Below are 15,532 nucleotides of genomic sequence, written 5' to 3' on the forward strand. Positions count from 1 at the left end.
GGGGTTTTGTTTCTGTGCTTTGTACATATGTGTGCATGCTCAGGTGCCTTTGAAATGTGTATAAAAATCCAGTTAGTGGATGATGCACCTGGAATTATCCTGGCAAAGTGTGGGATTCTCTAGAGTGGGGAAGGTGCTTTATGTGTTTCGCTGGAATGGTAAAATGTGGAAGACAGTGAGGAAAACTTTCCTGCTTTTACTACCTGTTGAAAAATAACCTGGATATATAGAGACTGTGTGTCTGCAAGATAAGAACCCGGGACAGTGGGTCTTAGTTGTGGGATTATTTATTTTCCATCTGTCAAGCTTTTGCAGACTGCTTGCTGAATACTATTTTCCAGGGAGGTAGAGTTATCTCTCAAGTTTGAAGTTCTGTTAACATGATCCTTACTCTGTGCAAAGGCTGATGAGTGGCAGCATGATGTTAGAGAATGTATTAAAGTCTGCTCTTTTGACTGTTTGACTGGCAGAACAATAACTTGGAGCGTGCACTGGAGTGGATCTTCAGCCACCCTGACCCTGAGGAAGAAAGTGACCCTGCTTTGGACACCATGGATATGGAGAACAATGCTAATGCCAATATCCTTGCAGAGACAGGGTCAGAGGGACCCAGGATCAAAGATGGGCCTGGAAGTAAGTTCTGCTTCAGCTTAGACCTGCCTGTCATGTGGTTGTATCACACCCACCCTGTTCACAGAGCTCCTTCCTGTTTTGAAAGTAGTTGCTGTGGGTTTTTTGGACATGACCCAGACAATTTACTTCCAGTCTTGTTTCTGGGGCAGAATCCAGCTCTGTGGGCTGCTGAATTCTGTGGGCCATGTTTGCTCAGAAAACTCTTTCCTTGGATTCACTGAATAACCCTAGTCCAAAGTTTCTTGCTACCAGAGCATACAAGTCTCTTGTGGACTAGGTTTACTTTTTGTTCTGTTGCTATAAGATAAGAAGCCAAAGAAAAGCTAGGATGTTTAAATCTTCAGAGGCTGAGCATCCTAAAGACAGCGTTGCTGTTACAGACCACCTGAGTTTCTGTCCTCCTGTGGTGTGCTGGGCAGTTTAATAATCCCTTCAGCCAAGTTCCTTATTCACAATACGACAGGTATAGTTGGTAACCTGTTTTGTTTTCTTTTGGTTGAGATTCTCTGCCATACTGCTGCTGAATAAACCACAAGATGGGGCTAACGTACAGCAGGCAAAGTTGTGAAGTAGGCAAAGAATCTCCTGAAGTGCTGCAGCACTGGAGTACACAAGCTCAGTGGCAGTGCTAAGGATATCACAGAAAGTTTTTTGCAGGGTCTTTAGTGACAGTTCTAATAGCTGTATGTTCTGAACTTCTATCTCTGATCTGGAATGGAAAGGTCTTAGGAAAAAAAATTAACAGATAATTTGATTTTTGTGTCTGTGGTTGCTACTGTTATATTAATATTGTAAATATCAACCTTAAGTCTTTTGGAGACATGGGAAACATTGATTATCATTAGGTTAAAAGAAACCCCGAACTTGGAATAATTAATTTTTGTGACGCTTAGCCTTTATAGACTGAGCACCTTTACTGAGTACCTGAAATCCTGATAACCAACATGGCTCTGTAAAATGGCTCCAGAAAGCCCTCTCCACCAAAATCCAGCCCCATGTCCTTATGCAATATCCTGAAAGAAGGTACCCTTTTAGTGGTAATTTGGGTGAATGGCGTGAATGGGTGGGGATCAGGAACCAGTGTGGAGTTCTCCAGAGACTTTTAGCACAAAAATTGTCCTTGTGTTAAAGGAAGACTTTTTTATTCTGTCCTCTCTTTAATGAGCTGCTGAAATACAAACTTCTGGGTTTTTCTGATTTATAGGGGATCTGTGATCATACATATAGGCATAGCTAATTTGTGTGCAGAATGAGCTCCCTGTTTTGCACTTTCTGTGGTGCTCTCTGTGAGTTGGGAATGAATCTGCTGTGATCACAGCCCTGCTGTATGTGCACAGGTCTGTGTGCGTTTGATTTGGATTGGCTTGATGTTTGACAGTGAATCTGACCACTGTTAAATTGGGAATATGCTGCAGTGTCAACAGAAACTGAGTTTGGGGGTGCAGAGTCTGAGTTAGGAGTGCTTAGCTGCTTCTCCAGTATTAGAAAGAACATTTCCTCTGGAGTCGTATTGCAGTGTTAGCAATAAAAGACTTAAGGTGCCATTTCTATTTCTTTAAACAGGATATGAGCTGTTTGGGTTCATCAGCCACATGGGAACATCCACAATGAGTGGCCACTATGTTTGTCATCTCAGAAAGGAAGGAAGGTGAGTGCAGCTGGGAGAGACACATGGGATGAGCAAATGTTTGATTTGGAGCATCTGTAGGGAGCAGGGTGTGCTCATGGCAGACAACAGGGGCTGTTACCATCTGTACATTTCCCACCAAAGAAATGGAAATTGGCACAGATGTGATGAGTCACATGTGATGAGTTCTGATCCCACTGAAGTCTGTGGTGAAATGTACCATTGGTTCTCCTGTGCTTGCTGTTCCACGTCTCTGTTTCATTTGGTTCTGTACCTGCCTTAGTTTATCTGAGCTGTCCCCAACTTCTTTTGTTGCCCCAATCCAGCTATGGGCTGGTACTGGTATTGCAGGTACTGTGGTGCTGATCTTGGCTGGGATTTTGATATGCTCCCAATATTTGAGATTGGGAATCCCTGATTTTTCTTCATTTGATCTGTAAGTACACGTGCTTCTGCACATCCCTTCTTTTCAATTCCTGACTCTGCCAGTCAACCTGGGTAGGCTGTTTCTCTGATCTTTTGTTCTTGGTGCAAGAACAAAATTTAAATTTTAAGCTCTTTGATGTTTGGGTCTGAGAAGTCCGTGCTAAACCTGTGATGATTTTTATATACACGGTGTGTAATCAATCTTATTTTCCTTTCAGATGGGTGATCTACAACGACCTTAGAGTCTGTGCCTCAGAACGACCTCCCAAAGACCTGGGCTACATTTATTTTTACCACAGGATAGCAAGTTAGGCCTCAAATCTATCACCTGGCCTTAAGAAGCCATAAGCCTTTTTAACCTGCCAAAAAAAAAGCGTACAATAAAAACCTAAAACCAACAAAAGACCCCTAACCCTTGGACTGCCAAAAAGCAAAGGAAAACTTGGGATGTTTATAGTGTATTTAAAAACAATCATTTGATGCCGCCTTAAGTGTTAGACGGAAGATTTCTATTAGGTGCTGTATAGGACATTGTTTTAAATTTATACACCTTACAGGCCATGTGGATTTCTGGTGGAGTTTGCAGCTAGTGTGTGGAGAATATGGAAGCTTCAGTGTTGAGCAGAAATAGCCCAGTTCAGCCCAGCTCCTGCCTGTTCTGTCCCTGCATCCTTTGAAGATTTGTGTCTTTGGTAACTGGGAGCCAGTGTTTTCATCCAGAGTCCAGAGCACTTAGAGAAATCATTTGAAGGGAGGAGGTTTGTGGCTGTTCTTCAGAGCAGAATGTCTTATTTCAGAGATTATTTTCAGTGCAGTGAGAAAAGCCAACTGAAGTTATGTCTGTTGCAATTCAGTGGTACAGAACCTTCATTTGACTTTTCCATGCATAAGCCTAAGAGACGAATGGAAACAGGAGCAATCTCCTGTCAGTGCCCTGTACACTTTTTTGCCAAAGAGAAATTTTATTTTTGAAGACATAGGTTTCTTCATCTTCACTTGAATGCTCATTTTGCAAGTTCTTCCAACAGATTCAGGATTACAGCTGGCTGAAAGCAGCAGGCTCTAACTATGAAATCAATGCACAACCATTAGGAAAGGCAAGGCTATTATTTAAATTTGTTTTCTTATGGAGAAGGTAAAGAAGGGTTTCGTGTCCTGTTGTATTTATGTCAGGGAAATTTACATCTAGAGCACTCATATTCCATCTGAAATCAACTCCCTGACAAAGTACTCGCAGTGCAATCCTGTTTTTTGCTAAACATTGCTTAAATGTTGAGTTTCATATCTGAGTGGGGGAAATTGCTTAGTAAATTTGCTGATTTGTTGATTTGCCCCTCTCTCCCTCCATTAAAAAACCAAACCAAGCCAAAGCAAACCAACAAAAACCAACAAGGGAAAAAAAAACCCAAATGACAAAAACCTCACCTTGAATTGATATTTCAGCTTTCTTTAAACTTGCAAATGCACCATTAATCTGATCTCTTCAACAGATACCTTCTAAAAGGGGTTTGATATCTCTGGCTGGGATGATGGGATGGGTAGGCAGGAGCTGGCCTTTCCTGTCTTTTTTTTTTCTGTGTGTGTGTTATTTAAGTGTTTTCCACAGGCAAGAATATATATGTGGCTTTTAATATTATATTTAAAAACACCCAGTCTAGAAAAATTACAATGGTGAGTGCTAAACCTTTCATGATTCCCAAAAAAATAACAAACCCAAAGGTTCACAGTGTTGGCCTCTGCTTGCAAGCTTTGGCTGGAGTTGCCTTGTACAATGTTACCAAGCCCTCAAAATAAATTGCAGCAGTAAAAAAAAAAGCTAAAAATCCTTTTTTGCAGAGTGCAAGAGAGCCAGAGAGGTGTCATTACATTTTCTCAGCAGTCAGTGCCTGCAAGTTTAATAGCAAAATTCAGGCAGCTATGCACTACAGAAGAGAACCCAAATTAATCATCTGGTTGTGAGAAGGGCATTTTAGTTTTTGCAATATTTGGGGGAAAGTAGTTCTCCCTCTGGTCATAAAGCCTCATGCAGAGCTGAAAAACCACCGTTAATATTTCAATCAGGTTTTGATCTTAAAAGATTATGAGAGAAATTCCAGTGCATTAATTGTGTAGAGTGTAAAGGTGTCTAATTGCTGGGAAAGCTCCCTGCACTTAGAGCTCTTATTGACACATCAGTGCAATGTCCTAGAACATTAATAAGTGGCCCCTGTGAGATTCACCTGCCTTGTAATTATTGAGCCACCAGTTCTGGATGAAATAAAAGCTGCCAGTAATTTCTTTCCTTCTTCCAGATTTTGGATATTTGAGGACTTTGCCAGAAAGTGGCAGGTTTGAAAATGGGATCAGCAAATTATGCAGTGATACATCTTCTATTTAAAGTGAAAGAGCAAAACTTCTGTGTATCTATGTGTTTTTTCATTCTGGCAGTAAAAAAAGGAGAAAAAGCCTTTTATTACCCCCTTCTTTTAATTTTAAATTTTTAAAAAATTCCCAATTATATTCCAAAGGACTTCAACCAACAGCTTCCCTCCTGCCTCGTGAACTTAAAGGGCTATTTATAAACTACCAAGATATGGTGGCTGCTGCCTTTTTAATTAGAAATGTTGGGTAAATAAAAGCCAGTAGGTAACTCCCATGTTTATTATTCAGCTGGATGCTTGGCTGGTCTCGTAAGATCAAGGATGGAGCTGAAATCTTGCAAACTATTTGGTACACCCCAGAACTGTGATGGCTGTGGAGCTGCCTGGGCTCAGGAGGCACACTGGGAAGCTGGTAAACTGGAAATGGTGGTGGAAAGGGGAGAGCCCTTGGCTGGCTGTGGTGGGTGAATTGCAGCTGCTCAGATCATGGAGTTCTTTTTAGTTCATCACTTTCATGTTTTGCCTGCCCAAACCAAAGCTGGTCAGGAGAGCAAGGAGCAGTTTAGGGGAAAGGATTACAGGTTTTCTAAAATTTAGCAATTGAAAATACCTTAGAAGTTCTTCAGTCAGCTGCTTGAGGAATTGCTTTATTCTCTCCCAAAACAGTGGTCTCCCTCCTTTTTTGAAGTGGCCAGTTAAGTCATCTGGCTTTTGTGATGGGTATTGTGTGAAGAACATCATGAACCTGGAGGAGCAGATGTGAACTCCAGGTTCCTCACCCTAACGTGGGGGAGAGGAGTTTTGGTGGGTTTTGGATTTTTTTGAGCTTCAGCCTGCAGAAGCCCCACTCAAACAGACTGCACTGAAGAGATGACTACTGAAGAGGTGACAGATCTACCAGGCTTTGCCTGCTGCCATCTGAGTGTACTGGAATGTGCCAGGTCAGGTCTCAGAGCCCAGCCTGGGCACACTCCCTGTGTCTGGGTGCTGCCGTAGCTGCCGGGGGTTCTGTGAGCTGGGAGCTCCTTGACAAAAAAGAATGGAGGAAAAAAAAATCACTGTGAGCTGTTTGAGACAATCTAACCTGAGAATTATGGCAAGCCAGGACTTGGCAGTAAATAATGCTCTTACTTCTCAGACTGATTTTTACTTCTTTGTGTGATACATTTAGGTTAGGAGATTGGAAGGAAGGAAAACTCAACAACTTTCCTCTATTTCCTCTTCTCCTCTCATTCCTAGCAGCATGCTAGATCCAGCAGATGCCTCATTCTGAGTCACAATCTCCAGTCTCCAAAACACATGTAGACAAAAACTCCTATTTAATCTTCCTAGCTAAAATACAATTAGGCTTAGAATTAATTTATCCCGAGCTGTGGTTTTAAAACAAGTGTAGATGTTTCTGAAATCCAATCACCTGTAACTCTGCTGGGCTCAGTGGCATTACCTCTGATTGACTTTGGTGTAAGTGAAACCAACCTCAGCCCAGTTCTGTGATTCAGGCAGCCTCCCCCAGGTCACCACACACATTTGGAATGTGGATGCATCCAGAACTCATTAGATTGCTTCAGAGACCTCTCCAGTTCGTTCCTTTTGTTCTCCATCCTGGCAGCAGCCATTTTTATCCTCTTTGCTGTTTTCATGCATTGGAAGTCTATGCAAAATATGTAACTGGACATTTTATTGTTTTCCCGTCGCCCTTCCTACCTTAATGGCTGAGATTGGTGTCTGATTTCTACTCACTCTTCAGTGGTTTTACTGTTGTATCCTGGAAGTGTCTGTCCTGGTTTAATTTGCACCATTCAGAGTTGTTTGCTTGAAGCACTGTTACCTTTCTGGAGAGTATTTGTCTGAGATGCGAAAGGCTGTGAATGACATTGTTGCAACTGTTTTAAATTAAAAAGAAATATTCTCACATCTGGTGACTGTGTGGATTCTTGTTTCTTTGTTCCTGTCTGAACTGAAGAGGAATAGACAGAATGTGTTTTGATGCTGCCTCTCTTCTTACTCTTTGTGGTCATGTTTGGTGTTCTACTTAAAAAAACCCTGCCCAGGCAACAGAGAGGTTTGTGAGAGTCTTGATTTCTTGTGACTCTTGGCATTTCTGTGGATTTAAAAAAAAAAGTAAAATCTCCAAGCCCTGAGTGGATATACAACGTGGCAAAAAAATAGGTTTTAAGTTAGATTTTTTTTTGTTTTTAACTTTTAAGCCTATTGATGTTCTTTGATCACCAGAGTTGGCAATGTTCTTGTGGAATAGTGGTGTCATTTCACTTCAAATTTCTGCTTTATCATGGTCTGTAATTCCTCATACTTAGAAGTTTCATCTGCTGCTCAGTAAAGGAGGAGTTTGTTCTCCTCACGTGGAAGGGCTTTACATAGCAATGTGCTCCTGGGACTCTGGCAGATGCAAGGAGACTGAGGGACGACAACTTTCTATAGGATCATGGGACAAGCAGCTGGGGAAGAGGTAAGAGATAAACCTGCTGGGCTCCGTAACACTTCTTGACATGGAAATAGACAACATGTGACATGTTGAATGGTAAGAAATGTAGAGATGGCTGAGCTTCTGAAGTCTAAATTTAATGATGTGTTTTGGTTTCTCTTCAATCACAGATGTCCTTTGTGACCATGGCAACTCAACTCACACCACTTGTGGCGACTGGAAGAGGTGGGAGAGTGGCTCCCTGTACCAGCTGAAGGGCTCTGTTCAGAATTTCCAGGAATTTCCTGTACAGGAATTATGCCTGCTAGCTTTTGCAGACTGTTTGTGGGAGGCAGTGCTGGATCACTGACAAGTCACCACCCTCTGCTCCCCCTCACTGAAGTGGGAAGTGACACCTTTGTGTCCCTCAGGTGTGCTACGAGCTTAATGTGAACAAGGCAAGCACAGCCATGGTGGAAGACAAATGCCATGAAATTATTGCAGACAGTTGCTATGTGACTGGCAGCTGGTTTGGAGTGGGTGATTGTGTTTTCAGATGTCTTTAGCACCGATTTTTTTGAGCAGTTTTTTTATGTGGATTTGGTACTGGTGATTTTCTCCCACTCTCAGGCTTTAGGACAGCAGTGCTGTGTTGCTGGTCTGGGTTCCCTGTGGAGCATAACCAAAGGATTTTCCTGCTGCTGCTTTGTCAGTGCATTTGAGCAGGAAGAACTAAACTAACCTTAACATCTCAAGAGCCCACCTTAATTCCATCCCAGCCTAAGGGTTAGTGTGGTTTTAGTGTCTGTTCCCTTTTGTCCTAAGTGAAAATCTCTGGTTAAAGCCATAGGCAGTTGGCTGTTCTGACAGAGCTTTCCTTCTGCAGGTAAGCCATGGCTGTGTCTTGTTTGTTTTTCTGGAGCAGCTCACATCTCCATGGGGAGAATCCTGCTTTTTCCACAGCCCTGTGCTGTTGCTGCCACAGCCCCTTGCTGGTTGTCAGCTTTGATGTCCACAGCAGCACACAGACATTTTTGTCCCTCCTGTCTGTGCTAATGTTGATGTCTCCCAGAAAAACACAGAGCAGGAATGACATCATCCTTATCAGCACTTCCACCTCATCCCATGGAAGACAAAACTGAAAAATGATGAGAGCCAGCTCCTGCTGTGATGTATGGAAAATTGCTTGAGTGGTGATTTCAGACCCTGAATGCTAGCTTTGGTTTTCATAGAAGTTGGTTTGTGATATTACTACTTCTGTTTTAATTGTTGCATGGTCTTCAGGAAGAATGCTCATCTCCTTTTTTCCCCATTTTCCTCATGTGGGCTGTGTGTGCAGAGCCCTTTGGGTCAGACCTCAGCTGGTAGAAATCCCGGTTGTAAGTATAATTGATCAACATGTTGAAATAAAAATAAATTCTAAAAATAACTCTGCCTCAGAGTAACAATGAACTTAGGAAAAATGGGAACAAAGGCATCTTCTGGAGTTAATTTTTAAGCAGAGGAGTATGTTCACTTTGTAAACAATAGGATAGAAGACCTCATTGAAAAATCCTGTCAGTTGGAAATGTAGATCCCTCCTTTCAGTCCAAGTTATTGAAGTCAAGACCATTTTGAAGTTGAAAAGAGATTTTGAAATATTTGAAGCCACAGACAAAGTTTATTTTTAAAACATATTTAAAAATTGCACAGTTATAAATACAGGTAAATAAATACAATTTAATATGTGGAAAAGAACCCAAGGAAGGCATGCTTCCATTACAGTACAAAAATACTACATTAAGTGTGGTGCTCTGCAAATAGTCATCTATGACCTTAATAAATTTAACACATCCAGTATGCACATCATTCCTTTTTGAGGAAATAGATAATTTTGAACAGCAGTGCAAGGAAACACCAAATTAAAGCATCAGTAAACTATAGGTCTGTGTTTAATATTATACACAGCTGATAATGCACTAAGCATACAGAGGCAGAGTTACCTGTAGTAAGAAACTGATCTTGAACTCCGTATGTTCTTACATTCAGATTCTTGGTCTGGGTCAATATGAGCCTTTGGAAGGGAATGTAAACATTCAGGTGTCGGGCTGAGCTCCCACCTTGGCACTGCTGCCAAGCCCTGCCCTGCACTTCCCCACAGACACCAGGAATTCAGGGAGCACTGAGGGCTGTGCAGCAGCAGGGCTCTTCACATGGCCCAGGTGAAAGTATCTGCCAACCCTATAATCGCTTCTTTCCTGTACGTTGGCTTAAAAATAAAGCCAAAAGAACTGATGCAAGATTGCAAAGGTTTTCAAACGGTTTACAGCATATAGAAGAAGCCACACAGAATGCCTCTCAAAACTATATAGTTTTATTTTACTCTAGATATGTTATACTCTGATATATAAAATATATTTATAAATTTTTTTTTATTTTTCTGAATTTACAATAGCTTACCGATATTAAAAAGGCTATTTAAATTAAAGGTTTAGCCAATGTCAGTGGCATTCTGTAAATGTAGAAGGGGAAAAGAGATCAAAGCACATCAACTCTTGACCATGCAAGCTTGCTCAATGGGCTGTCACATATTGCAAGCATTTGTAAAGTTACAGCATATTTTAGGAAAATTTAGATTCCTTCTGTCTCTTTCCCTCACCTAATACCTGTTACTCAATATGGGCTGAGACTCTGAAACTTCCCATGGATTCTGTGACATACCTGCTTTTCATTTTGCCTACCTTTGTTCAAAGTGTCAGTGATCTCTTCATGCATGGCACTCCTGTTCTCTGATTTATTTCACCAGTCCAAAAACCAGTAGAACCATAATGAAGGAATCTGATTTCTAGCCTAGGTAAGGTTTGAATAGTAGATAATACTGTATTGCATATCCACCATTTTTTTTCACAACGTGCAGTGCATTTTTGTAATTTTTGTCTGTGAATACTTGGTATATTATTAACATTTATTACATAAATTCACTGTACAGACTGCTAAGCTGACAACACTGGTGACCAGAAATCACATTTTTTCAACTGTGCAGGTAATTCATGCGAAAAATAACTAATATGTCTCATTTTGCAGATGCATGTGTGGGCAAAAGAGATCTACAACCAATTTATGCTCTGCTCCATTTCTCACTGGCTCCAGCAGACAATGATTTAGTCCTCAGGCTTTGGTCTGCCAGTAAAGGCAGCAGTTGCTATTTCTGCCATGGAGACCCCTGCTCTGTGGATGTTCCTGGGATACCTGGCTGTTCTGTGGTTGAGACTAGAGATGGAAATGTGAAAATCCAAACAACTCAGCTTCACTGTGAAAGCTGTGCAGATTTAGCTTTTTTAATTCTTGAGAGGGTACTAAAACATGTCTGCAAAAGCTGTTACTACAGATGTCTGTTATTAATTAAACACTTGAAGCAAACGTGAAACCCACAACACAAAGTGAATTCTAAGGATGGGATTTTAAAAGGGCTCTGTGTTTGGTCTAGCCTGTTCCAGATAATATGAGCAACTCAGATTTGAGTTTGGCAGATGCAAAGGACTTTTAAAATATTCCACAGATGACAGGAATCAGTAGTTTAATACCCTATGTGTGGGCCTTCTGCATGCATTCTGTAACACATGCTCGGGGTAGCATTGCTGCATGCTTGGGGTTAATATTGCATAGTGGTCACTGGTTAATGCAGTTGCATGCAATATTGTCAGATGAGGTTTTGTGTCATTTGAACCTCCCCCTCGATATTTTTACAAATGCTGTGATTTATCAGATCATAAGAACACACCACTAGATACAGATATGCTCATGTGTGTGCCTGAAGGTCAAATCAGTTCTTCAAGCTGACATAAGCCAGTCTGTGGCCACAAGGCTCCTGTGGTCATTCCAGTTTGAAGAGGTCAGCCAGAAATGAGCCTTTTGCCTTCATTGCAAAGCCTTGCTCCCTAAACAATCCCTGTGATTGCAGTGCCTGTTCAGCATGTGCAGTGCTACCAGAGCCAGCCCTCTCCTGGCAATACCTGCACGGGATCTGAGTGCTCTTGTGGAGACTCCAGGCTTACAGAGCTCAGCAGCTTGATGGATCAGACTTCTAGGTTATAAATACTCCTAAAGCTTTGCAGAGGACGAGGACAATCCCATGATGGAGTTAGGAAAACATTTTTTAATTGCATGAAATATAAAATAGAAAAAAAAGATTCGAAAACTTGGAATCAGTTACCTGGCAGTGATAAATCACCTCTGGAAAAAGAGAGGAGTAACAAGAAAGGGAAACAGGGGTGGGACATGGTGATACACCATTGCAGCACTCTAACTGGGCCTCACCTCAGGGATGCTGCACACATCCTGAAATGTCTGAGTCTCTCCTCTGCTGAAATTGGGAGTCTTTATGTGAAACTGCTTCCCTAGACCTGAGCAGCCTTGTGTTTGTGTTACCTTCCTACCCAGGTGAGCAGTGACCTCGCCCCTTTGGTGTCAGACAGTGACACTCCCCTGCTCCCAGGCAGTGTAAGGAATGCTATTTCCCATCTTCCTTCCTTGCACACCTGGGCAAGTCAGGGATGGCAGGAGGCTTTGACTTGGTCGAGCTCCCAGGGAGAGCTGAGAACAGGACCCAGATTTGCTGTCTCTCACTCGCAGGCTCAATCTGCTACTGTTCAGCACCCGCCTTGTTTACCCCACCTCATGCTTGGTTAGAAGCACAAGTAGATGGATTCTCTATTCAGGTTGTTAATATGCTGCAGCCTCCTCACATGTTTCCTCTTGCTGTTTCAGGCAAATATACAAACTTGCCCCGAATATTTAAGGAACACAAGAGGAGGTCAGCTCAAAGCTGTATCTAATCCTGTCTGCTGCACTGGCAGTGCTTGGCAGAGGGGGCTAAAGGATGATAAAGCCCAGGATCCTAAAGAAGTGCCCAGAAGTCCCAAGAGCTGCTGGGCCTGTTAGAGTGAGGAGAGCTCAGTGTCCAGCCTCTCTCCCTAGCTGACAGGCCAGAACTGTGTGAGATGTGCCACAGTTTCCATCAGTCTGCCCTGCTCTAGCCTTCCCCAGTGCCTCGTGGTTGGTTGGCCATGGGTTATCTCCAACAGGAGGGAGCAGCTGGGATCATCTCCAAGGGTGTGCATCTCTTTGGACAGGCTTTGTAGCCCAAGTCCTGTACAGCAGAGCTGGGATGGGCTGGGGCTGAGCCTCCCCTGGCAAGGCAGAATTCAGCTCTGGTGAGTTGTCTCAAGGTTGCACACACAACTCATGCCAGTCTCATGGGTGTGGACATAGATCAGCAGATAAATGTAGTTTTGAGCAGTGCATCCCAGGATAAATCAAAAGCTACCTACTTAGTCTGTTCTTTTTGGAGAGGCTTGGAGTTGCATTAGGTTTTCCCAACAATTTCTTTGTTACTCATCCACAGGCTGGAGAAGATGTTTAGTGAACTGCCATGAGTATCAAATACCCCTTGTCATTCTAACTCTGAGAAGTCAAGTACTTTTTCTTTTCTTTTTTTTTTTTACATTTGGAAGATATAAAAATAAAGTCCCTTAGCATCTAGTTCCTCTGGGTGAGCACTGACTATCCTACACCAGAGCACAAAGGATATTCTAGAAGAACTTGTGTGATGGCAGGGCATCAAGCAAAATCTAAGCACATATGCCTTTGCTTTGCAGCCTCTTCTCAAAGCTGCCTCCCTTCCCTCTTATCGCTTCCCAGATTCAATTGCACTGCACCTTCTGCTCTGCCTTATCAATAAAGAGCTGTCATCACACATCGCTGTCAAAGCAAAAGAGCAAACTGTTGTCAGCAGATATGCATACAGCAGCCCACTTAGCCAAAGTGACATTGCCAGGCAGTCCCATCCTTAGAGAAAGCTGCAGGAATCAGTTATGAAACGCTTGATAGATAAACAGGAATATATGTGTAAACAATGAATTAATAAAGCTCTCTTAAAAAAAATTCTGTAGCTGTTCCAGCATCTCTGTTCTGTGGGAGAGAGTGAGGGGTAAGCTTTTTTTTTTCTAACAACAATCAATTATTTTTATTTAACAACCTATAGATGGTGATTAGATGCAGTGATTACACTGTCTTACATGGAATTTTCCTTTAAGTGGTGGCTCAAAATAACAGACAGCTGCAAGAAACTTTAGGTTTTTACTGGTGGAACTGTCCAACTCCCACAGAGCATCTTTCTCTGTGATCTGTGCAGTTGGATTTCTTTTTTTATCCCTCTGAGCTGGATTTTTCTTTTAATTTTGTTTATAGGAAATGTGTTATTTGTCCCACTTTAACACATGCCAGTAGCTACTCTGCACATTGAATTCCTGACCACAGATCAACACATCTAATTACACTTTCTATCTTTTACTATTCAGGAAAACATATTTAAAATATGAGCAACTGAAAATCACCTCCTAAAATTTTCTCTTAGTTCTTTGATTGACGCATTCACCCTGAGCTAAATGTGTTTGATTGTAGCTGAATCAATCCATTCCGCATGAATTGGTACTGCCTCAACCCTGCTCCCCCTTCATCCAGCCAGGGAAAATTGAGATTCTGTGTTTATATACACATTTTAAAGTAGCTACACATAGTGGTGTTATCTAGATGTATCTCTGGTATCATGGAGGTCATGGAGACTTTTGCTGCCATTTGCCATAACAGCAGGATCAAGCCTTGGTCTCAATCCTACAAGCACTATACAGACCAATTTCTCTGGGGAAAGTTTTCCCTTGAGCATGGTCTGCAGCAGTAACTCCTCTGAAGATTTTTCTTCATTTGCAATGAAGATCTGTGGCTTACCATGTTCTGAAATGACATCATTTGCATACCACATGTATGTGCATGCACATGCATGTATATGTGTAGTACCTGATGGATGCATATAATAATCTACTTGTTAATGCAATTTATACTGTATTTGCATTTTTAAACATAAGAATATTAAAAACCCTCTTGTTACAATTCAGGAAATGAGTTTTGGTCCTCCCTGCCAACAAGGCCATCCCGTACATTCCGTTGTTGGTAACTAAAATAAAAGCATAGCACTATTTTACAAAAAGAAAGATTAAAGTGCATAAGTACACAGAAAGGTGCAGACCCTGCCAAGAGCTCCTTTAGGCTGCCCAAGATCAAGGACAGCTTGTTTGAACAGTCACAATTCCAATGCAAATTGCCCCTTTTGTTGGCAACACTTGGCTTCCCCAAATGTACCTGACCTCATCCCACAGCCCTCCGTGGGCAATGCTCCTCTTGGCATTGCACATGGCTTGGCCCAAATTAATCAAGGTACCTTTGGAAGCAAAAAACTGATTGCTGGCTATTCAATATATTCAAAACAAAACACGTCCTTTTCTACATGCATCTATTTTCAGAGCTGTGTTAAAAATGGACCTTGAGAAGATTTTTCATCAAAGAAACCAAAGGATGGGGAATGCCCACTGTGGGGCAAAGTGGTGTCAGCACAGTGCTATGAGCTGCTAAGCAGGTTCCTTGGATGCACTGCTTGCCATTCTAATGTGCAATAACCATTATCTAGGTTTCTTCTTAAGATACTTTTCTTTTTACAGCTGTGTGTATATAGAGAGATATAGCTTGCATGGGATGAAAATTCTTCAGAAATTGCTATTTCATTTAGTTCAGGGCTTGGTCAGATTAGCCACAGCTCATTTCAATCCTTTGAATTTGAATATATTTACACTGTTTTTGTGCTTTTGAACTTTTCCTTTATGAATAATGTCTGAAAGAATTCCCCTACTGATCTACAGTCATGATCTTTTGGAAAATGTGGTCATTTGGGGATGAGTAATAAAAAAGTTCTCTGTTTCCTAACACAATTTAATCAATTTTTGAATCCTTTTTATTACGGCTCTAGATTAAAAGCTCTTAAGAGAATGTCTAGATCACCCACGTTGGCAGCTTGAAATAGTTCTGGCTGGTCCATCATAGACAGAGCAATCCGAAGTGCTGCCCAAATATTGCCTGATAGTGCAGGGTGGGGAACCTGCTGTTGATTCCTGCTTTTTCTTTGCAAGCTGAGAGCAGTGAGGAAATTGCTGACAGCCTCTCTGTAGGGAAGAAAAAAAAAAAAGAAACAAGCAA

General features: G+C 41.8%; 2 protein-coding genes across 12 annotated transcripts in view; one reads left to right on the forward strand and one right to left on the reverse strand.

Annotated features, from left to right (window-relative positions):
- The window catches only part of USP13 (ubiquitin specific peptidase 13), a 48,151-nt gene extending 41,191 nt beyond the window's left edge, over positions 1–6,960 (forward strand). Inside the window, exons 19-21 of the mRNA XM_085069090.1 lie at positions 471–633; positions 2,197–2,281; positions 2,905–6,960. Coding sequence (XP_084925216.1) covers positions 471–633; positions 2,197–2,281; positions 2,905–2,998 — 342 coding nt within the window. The 3' untranslated portion in view covers positions 2,999–6,960. The remainder of the gene's footprint in view (positions 1–470; positions 634–2,196; positions 2,282–2,904) is intronic.
- Positions 6,961–9,108: 2,148 nt separating this feature from the next.
- The window catches only part of PEX5L (peroxisomal biogenesis factor 5 like), a 104,736-nt gene continuing 98,312 nt past the window's right edge, over positions 9,109–15,532 (reverse strand). For all 11 annotated transcript variants that reach the window (XM_085069091.1, XM_085069095.1, XM_085069096.1 and 8 more), the window contains one exon: positions 9,109–15,498. In XM_085069091.1, the coding sequence (XP_084925217.1) occupies positions 15,294–15,498 (205 nt within the window). In that variant the 3' untranslated portion in view covers positions 9,109–15,293. The remainder of the gene's footprint in view (positions 15,499–15,532) is intronic.

This window comes from Lichenostomus cassidix, chromosome 9 (genome assembly GCF_008360975.1).
Source record: "Lichenostomus cassidix isolate B80296 chromosome 9, HeHo_3.0, whole genome shotgun sequence".
Lineage (NCBI taxonomy): Eukaryota > Metazoa > Chordata > Aves > Passeriformes > Meliphagidae > Lichenostomus > Lichenostomus cassidix.